Raw genomic sequence first — 20,339 nt, 5'->3', positions numbered from 1 at the left:
CTGTCAGTACCAAGTGTGACATTGACGAGTGGCGCGACTCTGCACCTCCTGACGCTGAAAAGTTGAGAATATTTAAACTTTTATGCGCATAAACAAACTAGAAAAACACGAAGCGCAGTGCAAGAGAGGAGTGCACAACAGGCATACCATAGGAAAACAATGGTTTTGCTGGCGACGCGTTTCAGCCCCTTAGGAATTAAGAAAACAGAGCAGATGCAAGAAAAGACAGATTTGGCAGTTGATTTCGTCGATTCAATCCATATCTAATAAACAGTTTTCTGACCAATACTGTAATTTTGTTTAATCGACAACCCCTTATGATACTGTTGATAGCTGGTTACTGTAAATGCTTGAGCTAATGTTCACAGAACTGAATCCTGCAGGTCCTGATTCATGAGTAGTGGGTTGATAATCCTAAAACAATGATATACTGATGTTTACTTTGAATACTATGAATACTATGAATTTCCCAGTCAACTGAAAGCCATTGAATCACAGATTCCATTTCTAATGTGTTGAATCAGGACTACATGTACAGAGAAAAGCACACAGATGAAAAGACGGAACGACGTACAGCATCAACATAATAATGCTAATCCGACCAGAGCCGTTGCAGAAAATATACTGTACATTCAGGCTATTTCAGTGCTCTGTGGCAGAGACTCTTGCCAACAGCTTTGTGGTGAGAAGCTGGAGATGAGTTACATGACATGTTGCATGTGGCCATGATCCAGAGAATAGCTGGAGCCTTTTACCCCTCCCCCCATGTTACCTTGAGCTGTCCCCCTCCTCATCTCTCTCCCTCTCACAGCCCTGGATGAGCACACACACACACAATCACATCGATAGACTCAAACACATGCAGAGCTCCCCCATCTTCTAAGAGTCAGATGGTAAAAGGAGAACAGGGATGGTCTCCTGTGGGCAGCATGCTGACACACACCTGTGTAACACAGAGTGCACATGTTACATTCACTATGCAGCTCATTTGTAGCACAGAACTGGGTCAGACAGTGTAACTAGATTAAAGAAGGTAGAGCACACCGCAGATTCAGATGACTCCCAGACTCACTGAGATGATTCGGTCGCCTCGTCCTCTGTTATCAAATAAAATGTTCCTCTGTACAGCACTTCAACATGACCTTTGAGTGAACCAGGCCAACAATGAATTCAATAAAAGCTTTGCTGCACAGCGTGGAGTCAAGAGATTATGAATAAGAAGAGTTATAAAACAGAGGGAGGCGGAGGTCAGAGAAACACACATTCTGTTGGTGCGCTGCGTATATTACACAGTATTGTAGTCTTATTTTAAATGGTGCTACATGTTGTAAACATCAAGTCAAGTCGAAGTTTATTACAGCCCAATATCACAAAGCATGTCTCAAAGGGCTGTACATATAATAAAAACAGAAAAAACACACAACAAACGTATATAAGTGATAAAAACTACATACAAAGCATTACAAATGGAAAAGTTAGACACACAATATATACAATAAAAACAATAGCAGCATGAGCAAATTATACAAAAACGTACAGTTTTAAGTTGGATAATCATAATTAGTATTTTAGGCAGACCAAGCGAGGTTGAAGGCTGATGCGAAAATATGTGTTTTGAGTTTAATGATTCGACTAGAGGTAGAAAGACGATTCCAAAGAAGGGGGCTTTGTAAGAGAAGGACGAACTACCTACTGATGTATTATTTATTTTTGGAATAGTCAGGAGGCATTTTGAGATCGTGAAACCCTAGCAGGTATATGAAGAGTGACTAGGGGTGATGAGTAAGTTGGTGCAAGTTTTTGTAATATTTTATAAGTTAAAAGTAGGACCTCGCAGTCTGATCTAGCATGTACAGGGAGCCGATGTAATGAAGTAAGAACAGGGGTAATATGATCACATTTTCTAGTTTTGGTTAATATCAATATCAATATGTCGGTGAGAGACTGTGCTATATGTATGTAGTATTACAGTAGTCTGTATTAAAAATTCCTTCCATGAATCACCAAGTCTGTTGAAGGGATAGTTCGGGGATTTTGAAGTGGGGTTGTATGAGGTACTTCTCCATAGTCAGTGTATTACCTACAGTAGATGACGGTCGGCACGCCCCCAGTTTAGAGAAACAGACAGGAGCTACCGACGCAGGAGCAAACCAATATACTGCTGTGGACGGGAAAAAACAGTATCAGATTACGGGGACTTAACTGAAAGGGTTCAAAGCCAGCAGAATCCGTTGTCAAAAACAGTACTGATAAGTTTGCCACCCGTCATCTACTGTAGGTAATACACTGACTGTAGAGAAGTACCTCATACAATCCCACTTCAAAACACCTGAACTATCACTTTACAGACCAGAGACAGTCTGGCATAAACCAAAGTGTACTCATAATTATGACTGTGTTATATGTTGTGCCTAAAAAGATGAATATGTATATTCATCAGATGAACTTATGTCCATAGAAAAAAATACCATTCATATCTTTAACATTAAAGATTAAATAAATCTGTCTGAAGGTGACATGGATTGAGTTGCCTAGTGCAGTAAATTTGAGTAGAGATGACCCCTTGAAATCGAATGCTTCTCATTTGCAATATTTTTCATTTTATTAGTATTTTGTTTTGCTCAATTATAATAATCTGTGTACACATGTACACGTTGGTAGAAGATGCCAGTCCTCTCAGTGGTGGTCTTGTGAATGCTAAATATGCTAATGGCTTAAAATTGCTGATAAAGTTCTTCATGTAGTCTCTCTAAGATTTCCTATTACAGATGATTGCATGTACATGGTTTGACTGGAGTCTGTACATGAATGTAGTTTTGTAGAGCATCCCAGTTTAGCAATCCATCCCACCAAACAACAACACGGGTCTAATTAATTTAATGGTTGTTTGCACAACTGAGTTGGGCAGCATGATGAATACTGATCAGGAGTTTACGTTTAGCTCTCTCTCTTCGCAAAGGAGGCCACTAATGTCATGTTTGTGGTAATTAATTTCAATTCCAGATGCACAACAGCATGGGATGTATTTCACTTTTCCACTGCTACAGCAGGGAGGAGGAGGTTTTACTGGCAAGAGGATTTCATTTCAGCCAGTAATACGATTGAATGTTAATGAGCAGTTGTGGACCGCAAGATTGGATATTCAGGGGAATACATGTAAATGTAATCCTCCCTCTGTGCGATTATATGGATGTTCTGTATCTGTCCATTAATGTGATGAGACAAAAGCTGGAGGACAAGTGAAAGACAGAACTTAACCATGTGGCCGTTTGACACAAGACTGATTGTGTTCTTCAAAAGAATGTTTCACTCTTAAAGATGATTTAATTTAGTTTAATTAAATTAAATTAAATTAAATTAAATTAAATTAAATTAAATTAATTTAATTTAATTTAATTTAATTTAATTTAATTTAACAATTTATATTTGTTATTATTAGTCCAGAGGGTTGTGACAGTGCAGGACTCTCACCCACACTTTGTTTATAGCAAAGAGTATAGAAGCAAAGAGACGAAAGCCGCTGCCGCCATTTTGGACTGAAAACGCCTATCATATTTATAATATTTTATTGTTCAACACAGGCCATTTTTGTAGAATATGGCAATATTAATAGAAATAAAAAATATAATTTTTTTTTTTTACTTTTGTACAGCACTTTATATGCGGATGTTATTGGCGTCCGGTAGTCGCTTTCTGCCCAAAGCGTAGCTCTGCTTGATTCTCCAAAACGCTGTATCGAGTTTTAATTACAGTAACATCTTAAAAATCTGGCGGCCCACCGGCGGACCCAGACGCCATTCTGTATTTCGTTGGTTGGGGGGGTTCACTTTTAAAGCTAGAGTGAAGGTACTGGCATCATATGTCGCAAAGGAGGCTAAATAACGTGGACATGCCCACTTTATGATAATCACAAGCAGTTTTGGGCAAAAACCATGCAGTTTTTTGCAAGCAGTACAAATGTATGTATGTATGTATGTAATTTTCGCCTTTTCTAAAATGGTGTATTTGAATATTTCTGCATACTGGGGTCCCTAAACAGTCTCGGAATAGCATAAATTGTGTATTACTGGAAAGCTGAGACTCTTGTGGATCCAATAAGTCCAATGTATCAGATTATTGCTATACCACAGCCCTAAATACAAATGTAAAGGAAATGTTTTCTATGTGTTTGACTTAGCTTATACAATATTCCTCTTCTAATTCTTATCCACTCGCACCTGTTCTTCTGTGTTGACCTGCCAGGTGAGCAATGGTGCAGAGCAACCCAGAAAACAGCAGCGCTCCGACCTCAACGTTCCCCTGGAGAACAACAATGTACCAGAGGTAAGATGTCCTGTCGCAGTGTTTCCATCATCAACCTTTAGATCTGTTGCGAGGTCGTTGACACTTTAGATTTTGTTGTTTATGTGTGTGTACATGTGTGTGTGACTGTCTGAGTAAATGAGTAATTGTGCAATTACAACCTCAGCTCATGTCCTCTGCTTACGGCGTGATAGCATCCCGGTAATTGAGCAGCGTGTCTGCTTGCGGTTTTATGAGCGCCGTTTTTCATTGAGATGTCTGCAGTGGATGCTCCCTGTACAGACTCCACCCACACCTCGCTGTCCTTGGGCGGAGTAAACTTTCTGAATGTGTAGAGAGCAGGTTAGAGGATCAAATGGATCCGGTGGGATGAGTGTTTGAATCTCATGAACCACTTCACATTTCACAGCTCTCTCTCTCTGTGGCCATCTCTTGTCTATAGCTTCCTCCTCCCTCCTTTACATCCTCTCTCTTCCACCTCCCCCAGCAATGTCCATGTGTGAAGTGGATGAGTAAAGCTAGTTTGCACTCTCTCCACTTTTGCCATGCTCCTGAGCATGGCGTATATGCCCAGTTTCTGCAGCAGTAGAAGTACCGAGGTGTAAATTCTTGTAACTGTGTGAATGTGGGTCATGGCCTTAGACGGTATATACAGTGGATGTAGTCACCGTGACATCACCCATTGATTTGTGGACTGCCTTTTTGAAGCCTCAAATTCAGCATTGTGGACTTAGCCATCTTGGTTTTTTTCAACCAGAAGTGACACGAGAGGGTGGAGCTAAGCACAACCGAACACTGAATAAGAAATTTTAAGGGGACCTAATTGTTACAATAAACTTTAATGAACTGAAAACACACTGTGAAAAGGTTAAAGTTCCAAGACGAAAACACAGACAACTCCCAGACCTGTCAATCACAAGGTAGCCCCGCCCTAAAGCATACCCTGCTTTATGGTCTATTTGACTCTAAATGGGACCATAATTTACTAAATGAACATCATGCTGTATTGAAGAAGACTTGAAACTAGCGATTGAGACCATAAACTCATATTTACAATGTTTACTGAGGTAATAAATCAAGTGAGAAGTAGGGTCATTTTCTCATAGACTTCTATACAATCAGACTTCTTTTTGCAACCAGAGGAGTCGCCCCCTGCTGGCTATTAGAAAAAATGCAAGTTTAAGGTACTTCCAAATGGCTTCACTTTTCAGACCCAGAGGTTGCCCACTGGCCAAGGCGACGTCTTAAACCGCTTTCACAAAATGTCATGTCAAATTTTAACCGTCAAGTTGCTCACTCACAGGATTTGTTGTCATGGCAGTTGCCAAAATAGCAGGGGGGCATCATGTCTTGCATGATAGAAGGGTCAACTTGCGTGTTTGTGGAAGGTCAAAGACGAATCGCAATCACGGAAGTAAAAAGCAATAACTTGTCCTTTCTCATAAAAAGACAGAAATGTTTTTCCAGGATTTGATGTTTCTTTAGATTCTCTCCTCATCTGCATTTTCTAATCAATTTAAAGTAGGGATGTCATGGAGAGGACATTTTCCCACAGGCTAATGAACTTATTACAGCACCAGTGTTAACGATTAAAAGCAAAATGACGGTGGGGCGGTGGGCAGGTAATCTAATCTGTGTATGCATTAACACCGTGCAACACCGGTAACAGCGACTACAGCGACAAGCCTAATTTGAGGTAAATCAGCAGGCTTCCCTGTGTAGCATACCAAATATTTGGGCTGGTTCTCTTTAAAATTAAATATATAGGATTTGCTGCTTGCTTCCATGAACTGACACATGCTGTTTGAATGCACTATTGTACATTAAGAAAAGCAGTAGATGTTAGCCAACTAACAACATTCACAAACAGAATGAAACGTAAAGGTTGTGATTGGTGTATTTGTTTCTTACTTCGCTGTAAACCTATATGTCATATCCTGTTTTTGTCTTCCAGCCAACAAAGAAGGCTGCCTCGTTCCCCAGCTTTGTTGATGGTAAGTTAATCTGTCTGCACACCTGTTTGGTGATGAAATCAAAAATATTGTAATTGCATGGAACTATTCCAAGCTTTACTTTGCCTTCAGTCTGTCATCTCACAGGCCTAGTATAACTCTTCCAGTGCTTTTTCTCTGCCTCTGGGCAGAAGCTAGGCCTAATAATGTACGAGGGGCTTAGCTGCCCGTCTGCTCCTTCAGATCATGGCAGCGCATTGTGTCCCCGAGTGGGTGTCTGAGAGTCCACATCTACATATCACAGACACAGATTAATCTCAGTCCAGCCTCCCACCAGCACTGCACCTCCATCAGCTCACAGCCAGTGGCCATCTCACTGCTGAATCCCATCCAGCCTGTTATCACCATATCTCTATCTCCAGAGCAACAGCGCTTGGCTCTATTTCTCCACACAGCACATCGACTGCAGTGATTAAAATACTCTCCCCACCACACACCCGACCCTTTCAGTCCAACCGTACTCTGTCCTTCCTTCCCTGTGTCTCCCTGTTAATCACCATCCTCTCTCTGCTTCTCCCTGGCCCAGTCCCAGGACCCTGCGAACCAGAAGACCTGATTGATGGGATTATCTTTGCTGCTAACTACCTGGGCTCCACTCAGCTGCTGTCTGAGAGGAACCCCTCCAAGAACATACGCATGATGCAGGCCCAAGAAGCTGTCAGCAGGGTCAAGGTACTCAAACACACATTGACTCAAACACTCACATACACACAACATTGTGTTTAGTTTTTGTCCCGAAGATATCCATATCCATACTTCTACCCAATCAGCAGGCCGCATTTTTTTCAGTCATGCCGTTTCCTCTTGAGGAGTTTCCTAAATATAAATGAGGATCATTCGCCCTTTTTGACCAAAAAGTCCCAATAACTAAGGAGGCTTTCACATCAGGGACCCGGATCAGAGTACACTTGACCCCAAAGTCCAGGTCGTTACAATACAATACAATAATGTGAACGCTCCATACCGCACTCGGGCACGGTTTGTGGATCCGTACTCGAGTCCACTTGAAAAGGTGGTTTTGAGTATGGTTCATGTGTACTCGGGTATGGTTCGCATCAGGTGTGAAAGCCAACCTTATCAAAACGGCGGGCGAGTGGAGAGGGGGGGGGCAATCGTACTTGGGCACGGTACGAAGCAATCGTAGCTAATCTGAAAACGCCCTAAAAGGCTGGTTCCACCGCAGGAACTTTCCCAGAGAACCAAGAAACTTTTAAGGAACTCAGGAATTTTACCTGCATGAACCAGGGGCTAAATTTAGTTTCTGTACGATAGTTCCAGGTGTATAAAGAGTCCCTGCTCCGGGGGTAGTACTTTTTGATGGTTCAGGACATTTGTGAAACACAGACACTGCAGCTGTTTCAACTTGTGTATAGCTTTATTCACAAAATAAAGAAGAACTGGGCACCACTACTGTAGTATTAATATTAGGATGAGGGGTGGACATTTCTTGTTGTTTGGTAACATTAAAATAGTGAATGAGCCAAGAGAGCAGCAAGCAACCCAGAGAGAGAGAGGCATAGTCGAGAGAGAACAAAGAGAGTGAACAAGAAAAACAAAACGTTTGCTAATTGTTTCATGGCGGTTATGTTCTTAGGTAGAAACAAATAACCATAAAACACTCAGTTTAAGGCATCCTCATTTATTTAACCAAACTCAAATATCAAAGCACAAAAGGGTGACTCCGTGTTGTTTTTTCCTTGGGTGAAAATTGCCTTCCTAACAGCGCCATAGTTTTTCAATTTGTCATTGGTCTAATTTGCCTAATCATTACGGTTCTTCAGAGGAGGTGGAAATGCAAACAGGAATGCACAAAGTGGACTTTTAGTTGCTGATTGTTTTTCCGCTGGTCCCATAATTCCTAACTAGCCGCTTTGTGCAGTCCTGATTGAGTCTGAAGCGCTGGTTTGTAATTTACAGTTACATCAATAAACATTGCTGTTAAAGAGTTGGAACTTTTGGAGACCAGAAAATACATTTAGATTGTTCCTTTAGAAAGGTTCCTAGGTTTGTGGAAAAGTTCCTATTCCAGTGGAAAACACCTATTTGAGAGCCTATTGCCCTCTTAACTTATTCCAGGCTCTTAGAGGTGATGTTGAGATGTGTTCGTTCGCTTCCCAGAAGACTTCATCCGCTCAGTGCTGCTGGTTTGCTGCCCCACTCTGAAAGAGCATTTTATATGACGGCAGTTCTCTCTCTTCTCCCCAGAGGTGCTAGTTTAATGTTACAGTCGTATTGTTGCTGTTCAGGCTGCATCAAAATATACAGAAGTCCTGCAGGAAATATGTCCAGTGGCTTAACATGGCTAATACGGCATGTGTGATCGTATTTGTCATACAGTATCTGAATTCTTTTCTTACATTACTGCACATTTCTGGAAGGGAAAATAGATCCACAAACTCAAGCAAACAAGTGAAACCCTGCTATTTCAGCATATTGTTTAAGTGGTTCATTATGAGATATTTTTAGTTTTATGTCTGGTCCAGATTGCCCCTAATAAAATGTACATGGACATCAGTGCTGTTTGCGTCTAGAGCAAAATATTATAGTCATATATTAGGCATGAGTGGTCTTTTAGGGCAGCTAAAGAACTTGGCCAGATTGGGCCGCAGGGCTAATAGTTTGACGCAGCTGTCTGGATAATGGGACTGCTGGCAGGTGAACCTAATATTTCCCTTGTTGACACTTGCTCCCTGCTGTTCACTAATGCTGTTGTGATGATGATATTCCAGTGCAGTTTGAGGGAAATACTGTGGACCATACCAGGGCAGCTACTAGGTTCATCGCTTTGTTCATCACTGTTACTCTGCCCAAAGTGTCTGACTTTAGAGAAACAGCTACTCAAAATGATAGACTCCCATTTCTTGTGTGATCAAAGGACATTGTTTCGTGACGTGATGACATGAAGCAGCACTGATGTTTTAATGCACAGTGGCTACCGAGACACCCGTCTCTTTTATCTCCCTCTCATGTGAACACAAGCTTGGCTGTATTTCTAAATATTAAATGACCTCCCATTTAGCAGTCTACTTTTAGAAAGTTACGTGCTCTATGTGTTTGTCCAGTGGGAAAACGTCAGGAATTAAAAGTAGAGAAAGAGAGACAGTATGTGTCTTAAGTTGGAAGTATTAGGTCAGGTTTCCTGATAAGGTTACAGGTGCATGATATCAGCAAACACCAGAATGGCATGATATAGGTAAATAGCCACCAGTTACAATGAACTCCAGTCTGTGCCAGTGAAGAGATCGGCTTTGTTCTCTAAAATTGGTCACATTGTCTCTGTTTTAGGCACATTTAACAGGTTCTTTATGCTAGGTAACGGTAAGTAAATAAACATATAGTTTGGTCCTTTAATTAAGGGACAGATTCAGATGGCTCTGTCCTAATACTTCAATAGTCCTACCACTCAGCCCTATCCTTTAATTTGACATGCTTCAGTGTAGTGTCATTTGTTCCACCTTTACTTAGGATTGAGGGTTAGTGGTCCTCGTGCAGTCTGAAAATGAGTCTTAATGTGTATCAAATACTCGCTGAAGACGGATATATATGGCTACTGATGCCTGCAAATATTTTTATAATTATGCAAAAAGAAATTTAAATGTAAAGTATGTTGGAATATGATGCATCTATCGAGGCCGTCTAAGCTAATACAATACCAGAATTTTGGTACAAATACCAAAACGAGAAATGTTTTGATTCCTTTATTCAAGGAATATAAACATATTTTTCTACAACATTAAATTTAACCAAAGATGTCAAACTTTTCAAATGTTAAATGTTGTCAAGCACATTTCCTGAATGAAATATAGTCAACGGCAAAACTTTTGGTTGATACTTGGTCCTTGCAGATACTTTTCAGTCCATAGCCAAAATATGTTGAGTTTTGAAATTTAGCCATAATCGTTAGGCACAATGTCAACATCGTAAGCATGAATGTGGCATGAAAGACTACAGTCTAAAGTCTGTTATTAAAGGTCCGGTGCGTAACATTTCGGGGGATCTATTAGCAAAAATGTAATATAATATTCATAACTACAGTATTTTTTCATTAGTGTATAATCACCTGAAACTAAGAATAGTTTTGTTTTCCTTAGCTTAGAATGAGTCCTTCATATCTACATAGGGAGCAGGTCTTCTTCATTGCTTCGCCATGTTTCTACAACGGACAAACCAAACTCTGACTCAAGTGAGGGCCTTTCGCATTTTTACATTACCTGAAGGCCACCATAGTTCACCAATACGTTTGGGAAACTGCGGTAACATGAGCCGCAGAGTGCCAAACTGTGGTACTGCCAGCCGCCGTCTGATTTCCGTTGCTCCTAAAGTAATGTTATTATGGTAAGGATGTCCTCTGAGCGAGGCGAACCACACCACTAGATGTCGCCAAATCCCACACACTGTACCTTTAAGTGTCATTAAGTTTGTGTGATCCACTACTAGTGACTTACACAGGTGGAATCACATTTGTAGTCAAAGATTCAACCCTGAATCCCTAATAACTCCACTCTAAAATGTCACAACACGATCAAAGAGCATTCTGCAACAAAGAAAAGGGTGGCAGGGAAAGTGACAGCGCTGGATCTGAAAGTCTTTCGGCCCATTGGCTGGATTCAATCCAAAATCTGCCCTCTTCGCCACAATGAGGATGTCTTACTGGCATCATTCCACATCTGTGCAATCTGTGTTTGATTCTTCTCTCACTCACTCACTCACTCACTCACTCACTCACTCACTCACTCTCTGTCATGCACAATTGCCTTCCCTGCAAAAAGTCTTGTCAGGATGAAACCATGGCAACAGTTAGCTATCACCTTTTAGTGCTTTCCCCTGCTCTGAACAGGTCCATTGAACAAGAGGTCATCCATTATCTCCTTGATTTGTCCCTCGTGGACAAATGAAAAGCTGTACAGCAAACGACATTTAATCTTTGACATTGAAATGGATTCAGCCGACTGCTCACGAACACGCAGTAACGTGCAGCCATATTTGTATATTTGCTCCACATAAACTCAAACAAGCACACATATATAGAAGCACAGGAACACAAATGGTAGTGCTGAACCGAGCAAAAAGAAGTGAATCGTAGCAAGCAAGCAAGGCTGTACAGGTTATTTATGCTGATCTTTTTGGCATGATGTTCACTGTGTTTGATGTAATATTTATGCAGCTTCATCCCCCCCCCCACTCTCACTCGTTCCTGCTGTCTATCCCCTCCCTGCTCAGCTCCTCCTCAGCAGAGCAGTAGATGCTGCTGAAAGCCTCGGATGTCTGTCTTGCATAAGAGACGATCACGGAGGAGGAAACTTTACAAAACCCCAAAAAAGACTCTTCCCTTTGGGCTGTTTTCTCTGCTCTTTTTTTTATTACTAATACTGTCTTAGCGTTTCCAGCTCTGCACAGTGACTCGGGCAAACATCCAGTCTCACACTCTGAAATGTAATGAGGGTCAAGATAATTTCCTCTGGTCGATGGCAGATGGAGAGTGGGGCAGTCGCTCAGCTTGAACCTTACACAGAGGGCTTGATTTTGAAAGATTACAAAGTGCTAAGAGTACTCCAAAAGATTACCAGTGTGTGTTCATGCCCACGCCAAGACCAGAATTACTGATGAACTAATCAAACACATTAGCCGTGTGAAAATGCCTCCATGTTGATCTAAGCTGTTTAATTCCAAACATAGTGACTCGACCTTGTCATTTTTTTTTAATGCAGCCCAGAGAACAAACCCCAAGCGCTCAGTTTAAACCCCGCTCTGGGCTTTATCCCCTCGTCTGCCTCTGTGAGTGGGGATTGTTTTCCAGCATGTCGTTCCTGGTAATAGTGTTTAGACTGTGACCTGAACACCCAGAAGGTGGTAAGAGCAGTGCCCATACTGCCCATACACACAACCTGACTTGTTGTCTTTGTTAGTTGCGGTGCTTTTAGAAATGGGAGCCTTACCATCTGTCTTTCTTTTGGTAAATGTTCTGACCATAAAATTGACTGCGTTAAAACTGATAGTAACAAATAAACAACATCCAAACAACCCTCCTAATAGAGCTTCATATAGATGCCAAGATTGCAGGAACAGTGTCAATTCATATCTGCACGCTTTTGATTTGCTTGAAGAGAAAAGCAATTATTATCCTCTGTAATTGCTGTTTTGATTTGTAACTGATAACCAACACGGCTGTGCGAACGCTATCTCCACACACACACACACACACACACACACATACAGTCACACACACACTTCCTCTCTCTCTCTGTTTCTGAGAGCAGCGATAGCACACCTGCTGTTTGGTTTGGGGCTTTACTGTCTTACCTTCATTTATTTACCTTCTTTATTTCCTCCTCCTCTTCCTCCTGTTTTTTGTGCTCCCGTATCCGCTGACCTTGTCCCGTCCCAACGCCTGCCTGCCTGCCTGCCAGAGGGTACAGAAGGCTGCCAAAATCAAGAAAAAGGCGGTGTGTAATAAACAGAGCAAAAGGAAGACCCATTGGCCACTTTCCCTCCACTCTCACCTTTTCTTTTTCATTTCATTTGTGCCTGTCTGTTTCTGTGTATCGTCCCTCATCTGTGTCTTTGTCACATGTCGCATTCTTTAACTTAGTCGAACAAATCTTTGTCAGGTTTTCCTGAACTAAGACAAACATGTTTTGTTTTATGTGAACAGCTATGCATTTTGGCAGTGAGAGACTTTCCTAGGCCTAAAGGTGTGTTTAATAACAGCACATTGACACAAAATGAAATGCAACCACTGTGACCACAAGGTAACAGAGGACATGTCAGCAGGACACTGTGGGAGAAGCTCCAGGCTGTATTATATCTTGGGTTTCTCTCAATACATTGCCATTATTACTATTTATTACATGGCTTTGTTGAATACTCGATTCTGATTGGTCAATCACAACGTTCTACGGTCTGTTATTTCTTCATAACAGACCGTTGCTATGGACGTAGTTCTGATGTCGGACACTGGAGGACCATTTTGGTGTCAAATTATTGATCTCTTAAGTAAGTAGCTGTGTAATAGGTGGGATAATGTGCAGCTAGCAGGTCAGTGATGTGAAATAGACCCCTTCAGGGCGATGAGAGACTTGGGTGCCACATCGCCCTGTCGGGGTTTATTTCACAACAATGATCGACTTGCTGTAAATTATCCCTTACATATTAACCTGTGCAATAGCCTGTGGCAAAGAGTTGTAAGTACGCATTAACACTGATATTGTTTTATGAAATCATAGATGTATCTTAAGAGTGTATTGAGTGTAAACACAAAACACAATGAGGTATTGTACGTCATTCGCCGCTCACCCAAGCTCTAGTTGTGTCAACTGATTCCTGCTTTTTCATTCTTTAACTGAGTGCAGGAACAATTCTCAAGTGATTCAAGTAATACAGGTGCTATTAATATCATTTTAAAGTCAAATTAATGTTCTTTTCTTACGGAAAAAACAGGCAACATTGTTTTTCATGCGCTGGTCAATTTTGAGATTTTGGGCTATTTTGCTTCCATAACATGTCTTCTTTCAGACTAGTGGAAAGAAAATATACACAATACATATTTAGATGTTTGTTTTACTACTTTGTCTATTTGCATCTGTAGATTTCTCCTAAATTCACCAAAAGTATTAGATAATACCTCATTTGGATATTTAAATATACCTGTGATACAAAAAATAACTGCCTTGATGTAAGTAATCAACTGGGGAAGTTTCATGGTGATATCTATTAGTTAAATTTGTTACGCTATTCAACCTGGGGTGTCTCCCCGTAAACTGAAGAATCCAAAGCTTTGGAGGATTTGGTGGTTTAATGATGGAGGATTTTGAAACCGTAAAAACATCCAGTTTTCTCAAAATATACCAAGATAAAATGATACAGAAATTAAAATGCCGACAAAAAGCACAACATACTAATACAATAACCTTTCACCTCAGAGTCAAGGACATACAACTTCCTTTTGAAAGAAACATCACTGAAGCCAATGCAAAGCTCATGTCACCAGCTGCAACTTTAATTAGTGTATGCAAATACTTTTTCACATGTTGTACTTAAATCGCTGCTACCCTCAAGTAAGTTAAATTATGTATTTGGGAGATTGTAATTCAGTGCATGCCTAATTTTTGTGTGATTAACAGTTTTCACCAGAGAGAGCAGAAAATGATTCTCGCTATAATTTACACTTTACACTCTGGCCATCCTGCGATACTGCGGAGAAAAGGATCCGCTGTAAACAACCTCCGCTGCTGCATGACTGCATGCACTTTAGGCTCAATGTTATGAACAACTAAGGAGTGCTCAGAAGAAAAAAATATAATAATTCAACACTAAAGAAATGGTTATTAGTGGGATGGCTTACATTTTGTTGTTTGGTTTTATATTCTGTTTTATATCTTTTTTTTGTGGTATTTTTGTATAAGTTGACATCACACTAGCTGTAATCAAACATTTCAGTGGTAAACATCAGGTTTTAGTATCAGAAGTCCGTCATAGAAGAGGTTGATTCTCATTTGTCCTGTATTCTGTAGACCGTTATGCATAAAATCCACAAGACAAGTTGGATTTTGAATCGGGAGTATGGCTGCAATCATAAATGCTCACCAAACGAAAACAGACAAGTGAAATAAGTTAAACCTAAAAAACAATTATATCTTTTAAATCTTTAATCTCAGGTTAGGTTTTATCTTTTTTTTTTAATAAATACAGACAAAATATACATAACAAACACGACAATATGATGACATGAAAATATAACCTCAGAAAAAGTAAAGAAAAACACTTAGACAAAAGGAAAATAAATAAATATCCAGAGAAAAAAAATAAATTAATAAGATCTCTTTAGTAATTCAAATAATTAGGACTAGGGAAAAGACAAGGGGAAGAAGTTAAGCCCAATAAGCAAATTATATCTTTTAATCTTTAATCTTTGGTTAGGTTTTTTCCTTTTTTAATTTAATACAGGCAAAATATACATAACAAACACGACAATATGATGACATGACAACCTCAAAAAAAGAAGAAAAAGGAAAGAAGACAAAAGGAAAATAATAAATAAATAAATATCCAGAGACAAAAAATGTAATTAATAGGATCTCTTTAGTAATTCAAATAATTAGGTTGACATTATCGATACATTTAAAAAACTGAAGTTTACATGTGACAGGTAGAGCATATTTAATATTTCATATAGTCCCACTCTTCACTAGAGCATTTCATGTTGTGTTGTGCTACACTTTTGGTGGTTTGTAGCAATTATTTTTTCCAAAAGAAATTGGCATTGCAATGTATTATTTAGGAAAGGAGTCTTGGATATAAATATTTTATCCAAAAGAATAATTGTATTTTATTATCTGGGGACAATTTTGGTTAGTTTCCATGCATCTACTTGGTAGGGATAAAAATGTACTAATGCATGTTATAAACCACAGTCTCCCTTCCATGAAATATTTAACTCCAGCTATATGTTTTTTAATAATATTTTTGCCTTATTCCAAATGCAGCAGGCAATTTTAATTAAGGGAAATCAAATATAATTTGATTAGTCTGCAGTACACAGTGATTAGAGGGAAATGTGTGCAGGCTTGTTCTGTGCTGAAGCTGCATTGCTCTCACTGGCAAAACAGCCAGCTGGTTAGGGTTTAGTGTTAAGCTGTTTCTGGTTCTCATGCCAGCTCACCGTCCTCGTGCCTGGACCGTTGATGTAAACTAACACCACTGCCAAACGCTTTCTTTTTCTGCCTTTTCCACCTCACCTTTAGACTCAACAGCCTGTCCATCTAACAAGCATTCCCCTAGCTGGACCCTAAACTATACGTGCATGCATTTTGGATATCTTAAACTCTCCGACATTTAACACAGACACCATTCAGGCGGTTGTAAATAACCATGATACAAAGAATAATCACAGAAGACTATGTGACCAACTCTTCTGTTTGTTTGTTTTTATCTCGCTGCAGAGTGCAGACGGAGACGCCCAAACCCTCACTGAGGTCGATCTGTTCATCTCCACCCAGAGGATCAAAGTCCTCAACGCAGACTCACAGGTGAGTACCAGCAAGCACACATAACGTCCTGTTTCTCTCCAGAGCGTCACCTATGAGAGTGAAAGCTGTTTACCCTGACAGCCCCTCGGCCACACGCTGAGCGCTATACATAAGGCTACACATCAGGGGTGAGTTGTTGTGTCATAGCTGTCATAACTGCAGCTTAACTGTTGACACAAACTGCTTCTTATGAAACCCCACAACTGATATTTATTTGTTTAATCTCATGATGTCACGATTCTCTCTGACTGAGGATAAGAATAGACTCTGCAAAGCCTAAAAATGCTGCACGAACATCTGTGTTTGGAGGCTGACTTAGAGAGCGTGTATTGTGCAAGCTGTTTGACTGCAGAACAATCTGCCCTCCTTGTTTTAAAGTATAAGAGTTGAGCATTAGTATGAATATCCAAGTCATGACCACACCTGTACTCAATTAGTCCTTTGTTACAACGCCGTCAAAGTTACAATGCGAACTATGTTTTCTTCAGTTGTGCTACAGATTGAAGTTTTGACTTTCTGAAGGTCTTTATGAATGAAATATTCAAGTTCTTTTTTTTTTTAACAAGGCTTCTCTCTACTCTCGCAGACGCTTTGTCAAAAGTTTTCTTGCCTTTTAGCTTTACAACAAGCAGCTGTGTGAAGCAGCAGTCTGTGATAGAAGTAGAAATGCTTCTGAGAGCTCTGCAGTTCTTGGGATCCCGAATAGAGCTTTGTGCTCACAGCAACAGTTAAATGTATATGTAATAGATGAATTCATTTGCAGTATTTCAGTCTGAGCTGCTGTCTGAGTTTCAGAAAGCGTGTGAGCGTGAGCATGTGAGCGTGTGTGTGTGTGGGTGGGTGTGGGCAGCCGCTTGGCAGAAACTAACGTGCTGCAGTGCAGTTTATATCTTCCTCCCTTTTCCATCTGGTTGCCACTGATCCTGGCGCTCTTGAGAAAGACATTCTGAGTAGAAAAGCCTTCATTCTGCAATAGAGCGCTCCAGGGATGACGTATTTTTGTAGTGCAACCCGGAAGTTAAAATCGCCCCGGTTCCCTCGACAAAAAGCCAATGTGATTTTTCCATTGGGTTTTGGATTATTGCAGAAAAATAAACTCTTTGGCAAACACACATTTATGATACTTACACGTGTTTTCCGTAAGATAATCTTCACAAATGGACACCACTTTTATGATTTTTGAAGTGTAAATGCAATCGCCAGAAGTAAAACGCTAACATTAGGCTATAAACTGCACTACGGTCGCATGAACGCGAGTATAAACAACGAGGCTGTAAAGGCGAACGAGACGGCGTGATGACGTTTCGTAGTCTCATTTAGTCGCTTGTTAGCAACCGCTTTATTTAAGACGCATAAAAGCTTAAAAATTCACAAGTGAGATATTTTATATTGTAGAACAAAACGTTAAAATCTCTTCAGCTTGTGTTAACCACAGACCTTATTTCAGGCATTTAACTAAAAATCCATTCAAAAAACCATAGACTTCTAGACGAGGGAACAGGAAGTGCTCATTTCTGGGTTTTTGGACTCATTTCTGCAGAACTCTATTAAAAGGCTTGATGTAGCTTGCATGGGGTTTCATAATAAGAACAACTCCAAAGGTGGGCTGGAACAACAACAATAATTAGGCTACTGTAATAAAACCACCAGACACAGTTAATGAAGTGCAGTTAACTAAATAGAAGTTAAATGTAGTGTATTATCATAAAACATGAACGAATACAGGTTCCTCTCAGCAGATTTACCTTCAAAGTCCACATCATCGTCTTTAAACTTCAGTTTCATAGTTCTGTTCAGAAACAATGCTTGTAAAATCTACATCAAGACAATTATTTAGCTGAGTGAACAAACATGATTACATGATTCAAATCACTTTGTTTTTATCAACACAAACACTCCAATCCAAAACCCCCTCTGCGTTTTCTGAGCACCTGTTCATTATTTTCGGATGAACATGTACTCAGGATTTAATTCATCGGGGTGTTATCGGGGTATAATCAGATCATACAGTAGTTTTGAATTCAGTCAAAAGAGGCCTGTATGTTTTCTATCAACAATACTTTCATCTCACTCTGCAGCTTTGACAAAGAAAAGAAACAAATCTGCTGCACACTGGTGCTTTTATTCTCAAATATTACTGATCAAAGGAACCGACTGCTGCCAGAAACAGGATAATTACCAGCAACAGTTAAAAAATATTTCTCAAAGCTACAGTATGGTAGTATCAGAGAAATACAACAAGAAACCTCACTGTGGTGAAATGTGTTATTACATAATTTTGTCACACAAATAATAGTGATATACTATTTACTGTCTCTCCAGCACATATTTATAGCACCTATATTCTTTTACTACCCAATCAAATGTATATCATGGTCCAGTTGTAGTTTACTTTTTGTAGTTTAGCGGTTTACTTCAGGAGTTCTCAAACTTCTTGGGGCCATGGAAATTTTCCAAGGACTCCCTCATAATCTTCACAAAAGATTAAGTTTATGATTGTTGATTGTTGAAATTAATATACAGTATGTGAAAGGTGTGAAAACTGTACTTGGCTGTAGGGTATTATAAAAACAATAGGGTTGACGTTTAAAGGTTGCGTTTGACCTGTGTGATTTTGGTTGATATGTCTACAGGAAACGATGATGGACAACGCGCTCCGTACTATCTCCTACATTGCTGATATTGGGAACATTGTGGTTCTGATGGCAAGACGCCGGATGCCGCGCACAGCCTCCCAGGACTGTATTGAAACTACGCCCGGGGCACCCGAGGCAAAGAAGCAGTACAAGATGATATGCCACGTCTTCGAGTCGGAAGATGTAAGTGCTTTGTGTGTTTTCAGGATCACAAACCTGCTGTTTCTGTTTACGTGTTTATGAGAGACATTGACAAATTTACATCCCTCTGGCTGTGAGCAGTTAAGAGGTCACACAGATGTCACTTACTAAAGGAAGTCACACTGTTATTTTCCTGTCATTATGTAAGAGGACTCATTTGGTAGATGCATCCTCCGACATCTAAAGATAGGAAAGAGATGACACTTGTTATTGCTTTGTAAGTGTTATTTTTTTGTCGGATATCATTTCAGCTTCTCAGTTATCACCAACATGAATGATTTTCCTCCATTTGGCTCCAAGACTTCATTTTCTTGAAGTGTTTATCCTGAATTTTGTTTTGTTTTTCACGTTTGCTCCACATTGTCACATACTGTATGTTGTCACTAGGGCTGTCGATCGATTAAAATATTTAATCGCAATTAATTGCATGATTGCCCGTAGTAAATCAGGATTAATCGCAAATTAATCGCACATTTTTACTCTTATCAACATGGGAGTAGGCAAATATGCTTTCTTTATGCAAATGTATGTGTATATTTATTATTCGAAATACATTAATAACACAAAACAATGACAAATATTGTCCAGAAACCCTCACAGGTACTGCATTCAGCAGCTCAAATCATAACATGGCAAACTCAAGCCCAACAGGCAACAACAGCTGTCAGTGTGTCAGTGTGCTGACTTGACTATGACTTGCCCCAAACTGCATGTTATTATCATAAAGTGGGCATGTCTGTAAAGGGGAGACTCGTGGGTACCCATAGAACCCATTTTCATTCACATATCTTGAGGTCAGAGGTCAAGGGACCCCTTTGAAAATGGCCATGACAGTTTTTCCTCGCCAAAATGTATTGTAACTTTGGAGTGTTATTTTAGCCTCCTTTGTGACCATCTAGCATGACATAGTTGGTACCAATGGATTCCTGTTTCATATGATACCAGTATCTTCACTCTAGCTCTAAAACTGAGCCCGCTACAACCTTAAAAATCGCAAATTGAGTTAATGCGTTAAAGAAATTAGTGGTGTTAAGACAAATTTGCGTTAACACATATTTTTATTGTGTTAACTTTGACAGCTCTAGTTGTCACTAATATATAGAAATTCTAAAAAAAAATTGTTTTGTGACCTTTAATAACCGATTACAGAAACGCTCTGACAT

At 39.9% G+C, this 20,339-nt stretch overlaps 1 protein-coding gene across 3 annotated transcripts in view; it reads left to right on the top strand.

The window, feature by feature from the left end:
• Positions 1-20,339, top strand: part of apba2b (amyloid beta (A4) precursor protein-binding, family A, member 2b) — an 85,586-nt gene that overhangs the window by 53,963 nt on the left and 11,284 nt on the right. For 2 of the 3 annotated variants that reach the window (XM_037748050.1, XM_037748059.1), the window contains 6 exons: positions 4,243-4,323; positions 6,257-6,296; positions 6,841-6,986; positions 12,722-12,757; positions 16,253-16,339; positions 18,973-19,158. In XM_037748050.1, coding sequence (XP_037603978.1) covers positions 4,243-4,323; positions 6,257-6,296; positions 6,841-6,986; positions 12,722-12,757; positions 16,253-16,339; positions 18,973-19,158 — 576 coding nt within the window. The remainder of the gene's footprint in view (positions 1-4,242; positions 4,324-6,256; positions 6,297-6,840; positions 6,987-12,721; positions 12,758-16,252; positions 16,340-18,972; positions 19,159-20,339) is intronic. The other variant, XM_037748069.1, reaches the window with a different exon arrangement.

This window comes from Sebastes umbrosus, chromosome 2, assembly GCF_015220745.1.
Source record: "Sebastes umbrosus isolate fSebUmb1 chromosome 2, fSebUmb1.pri, whole genome shotgun sequence".
Taxonomy (NCBI): domain Eukaryota; kingdom Metazoa; phylum Chordata; class Actinopteri; order Perciformes; family Sebastidae; genus Sebastes; species Sebastes umbrosus.
This window is presented reverse-complemented; position numbering and strand designations above follow the sequence as displayed.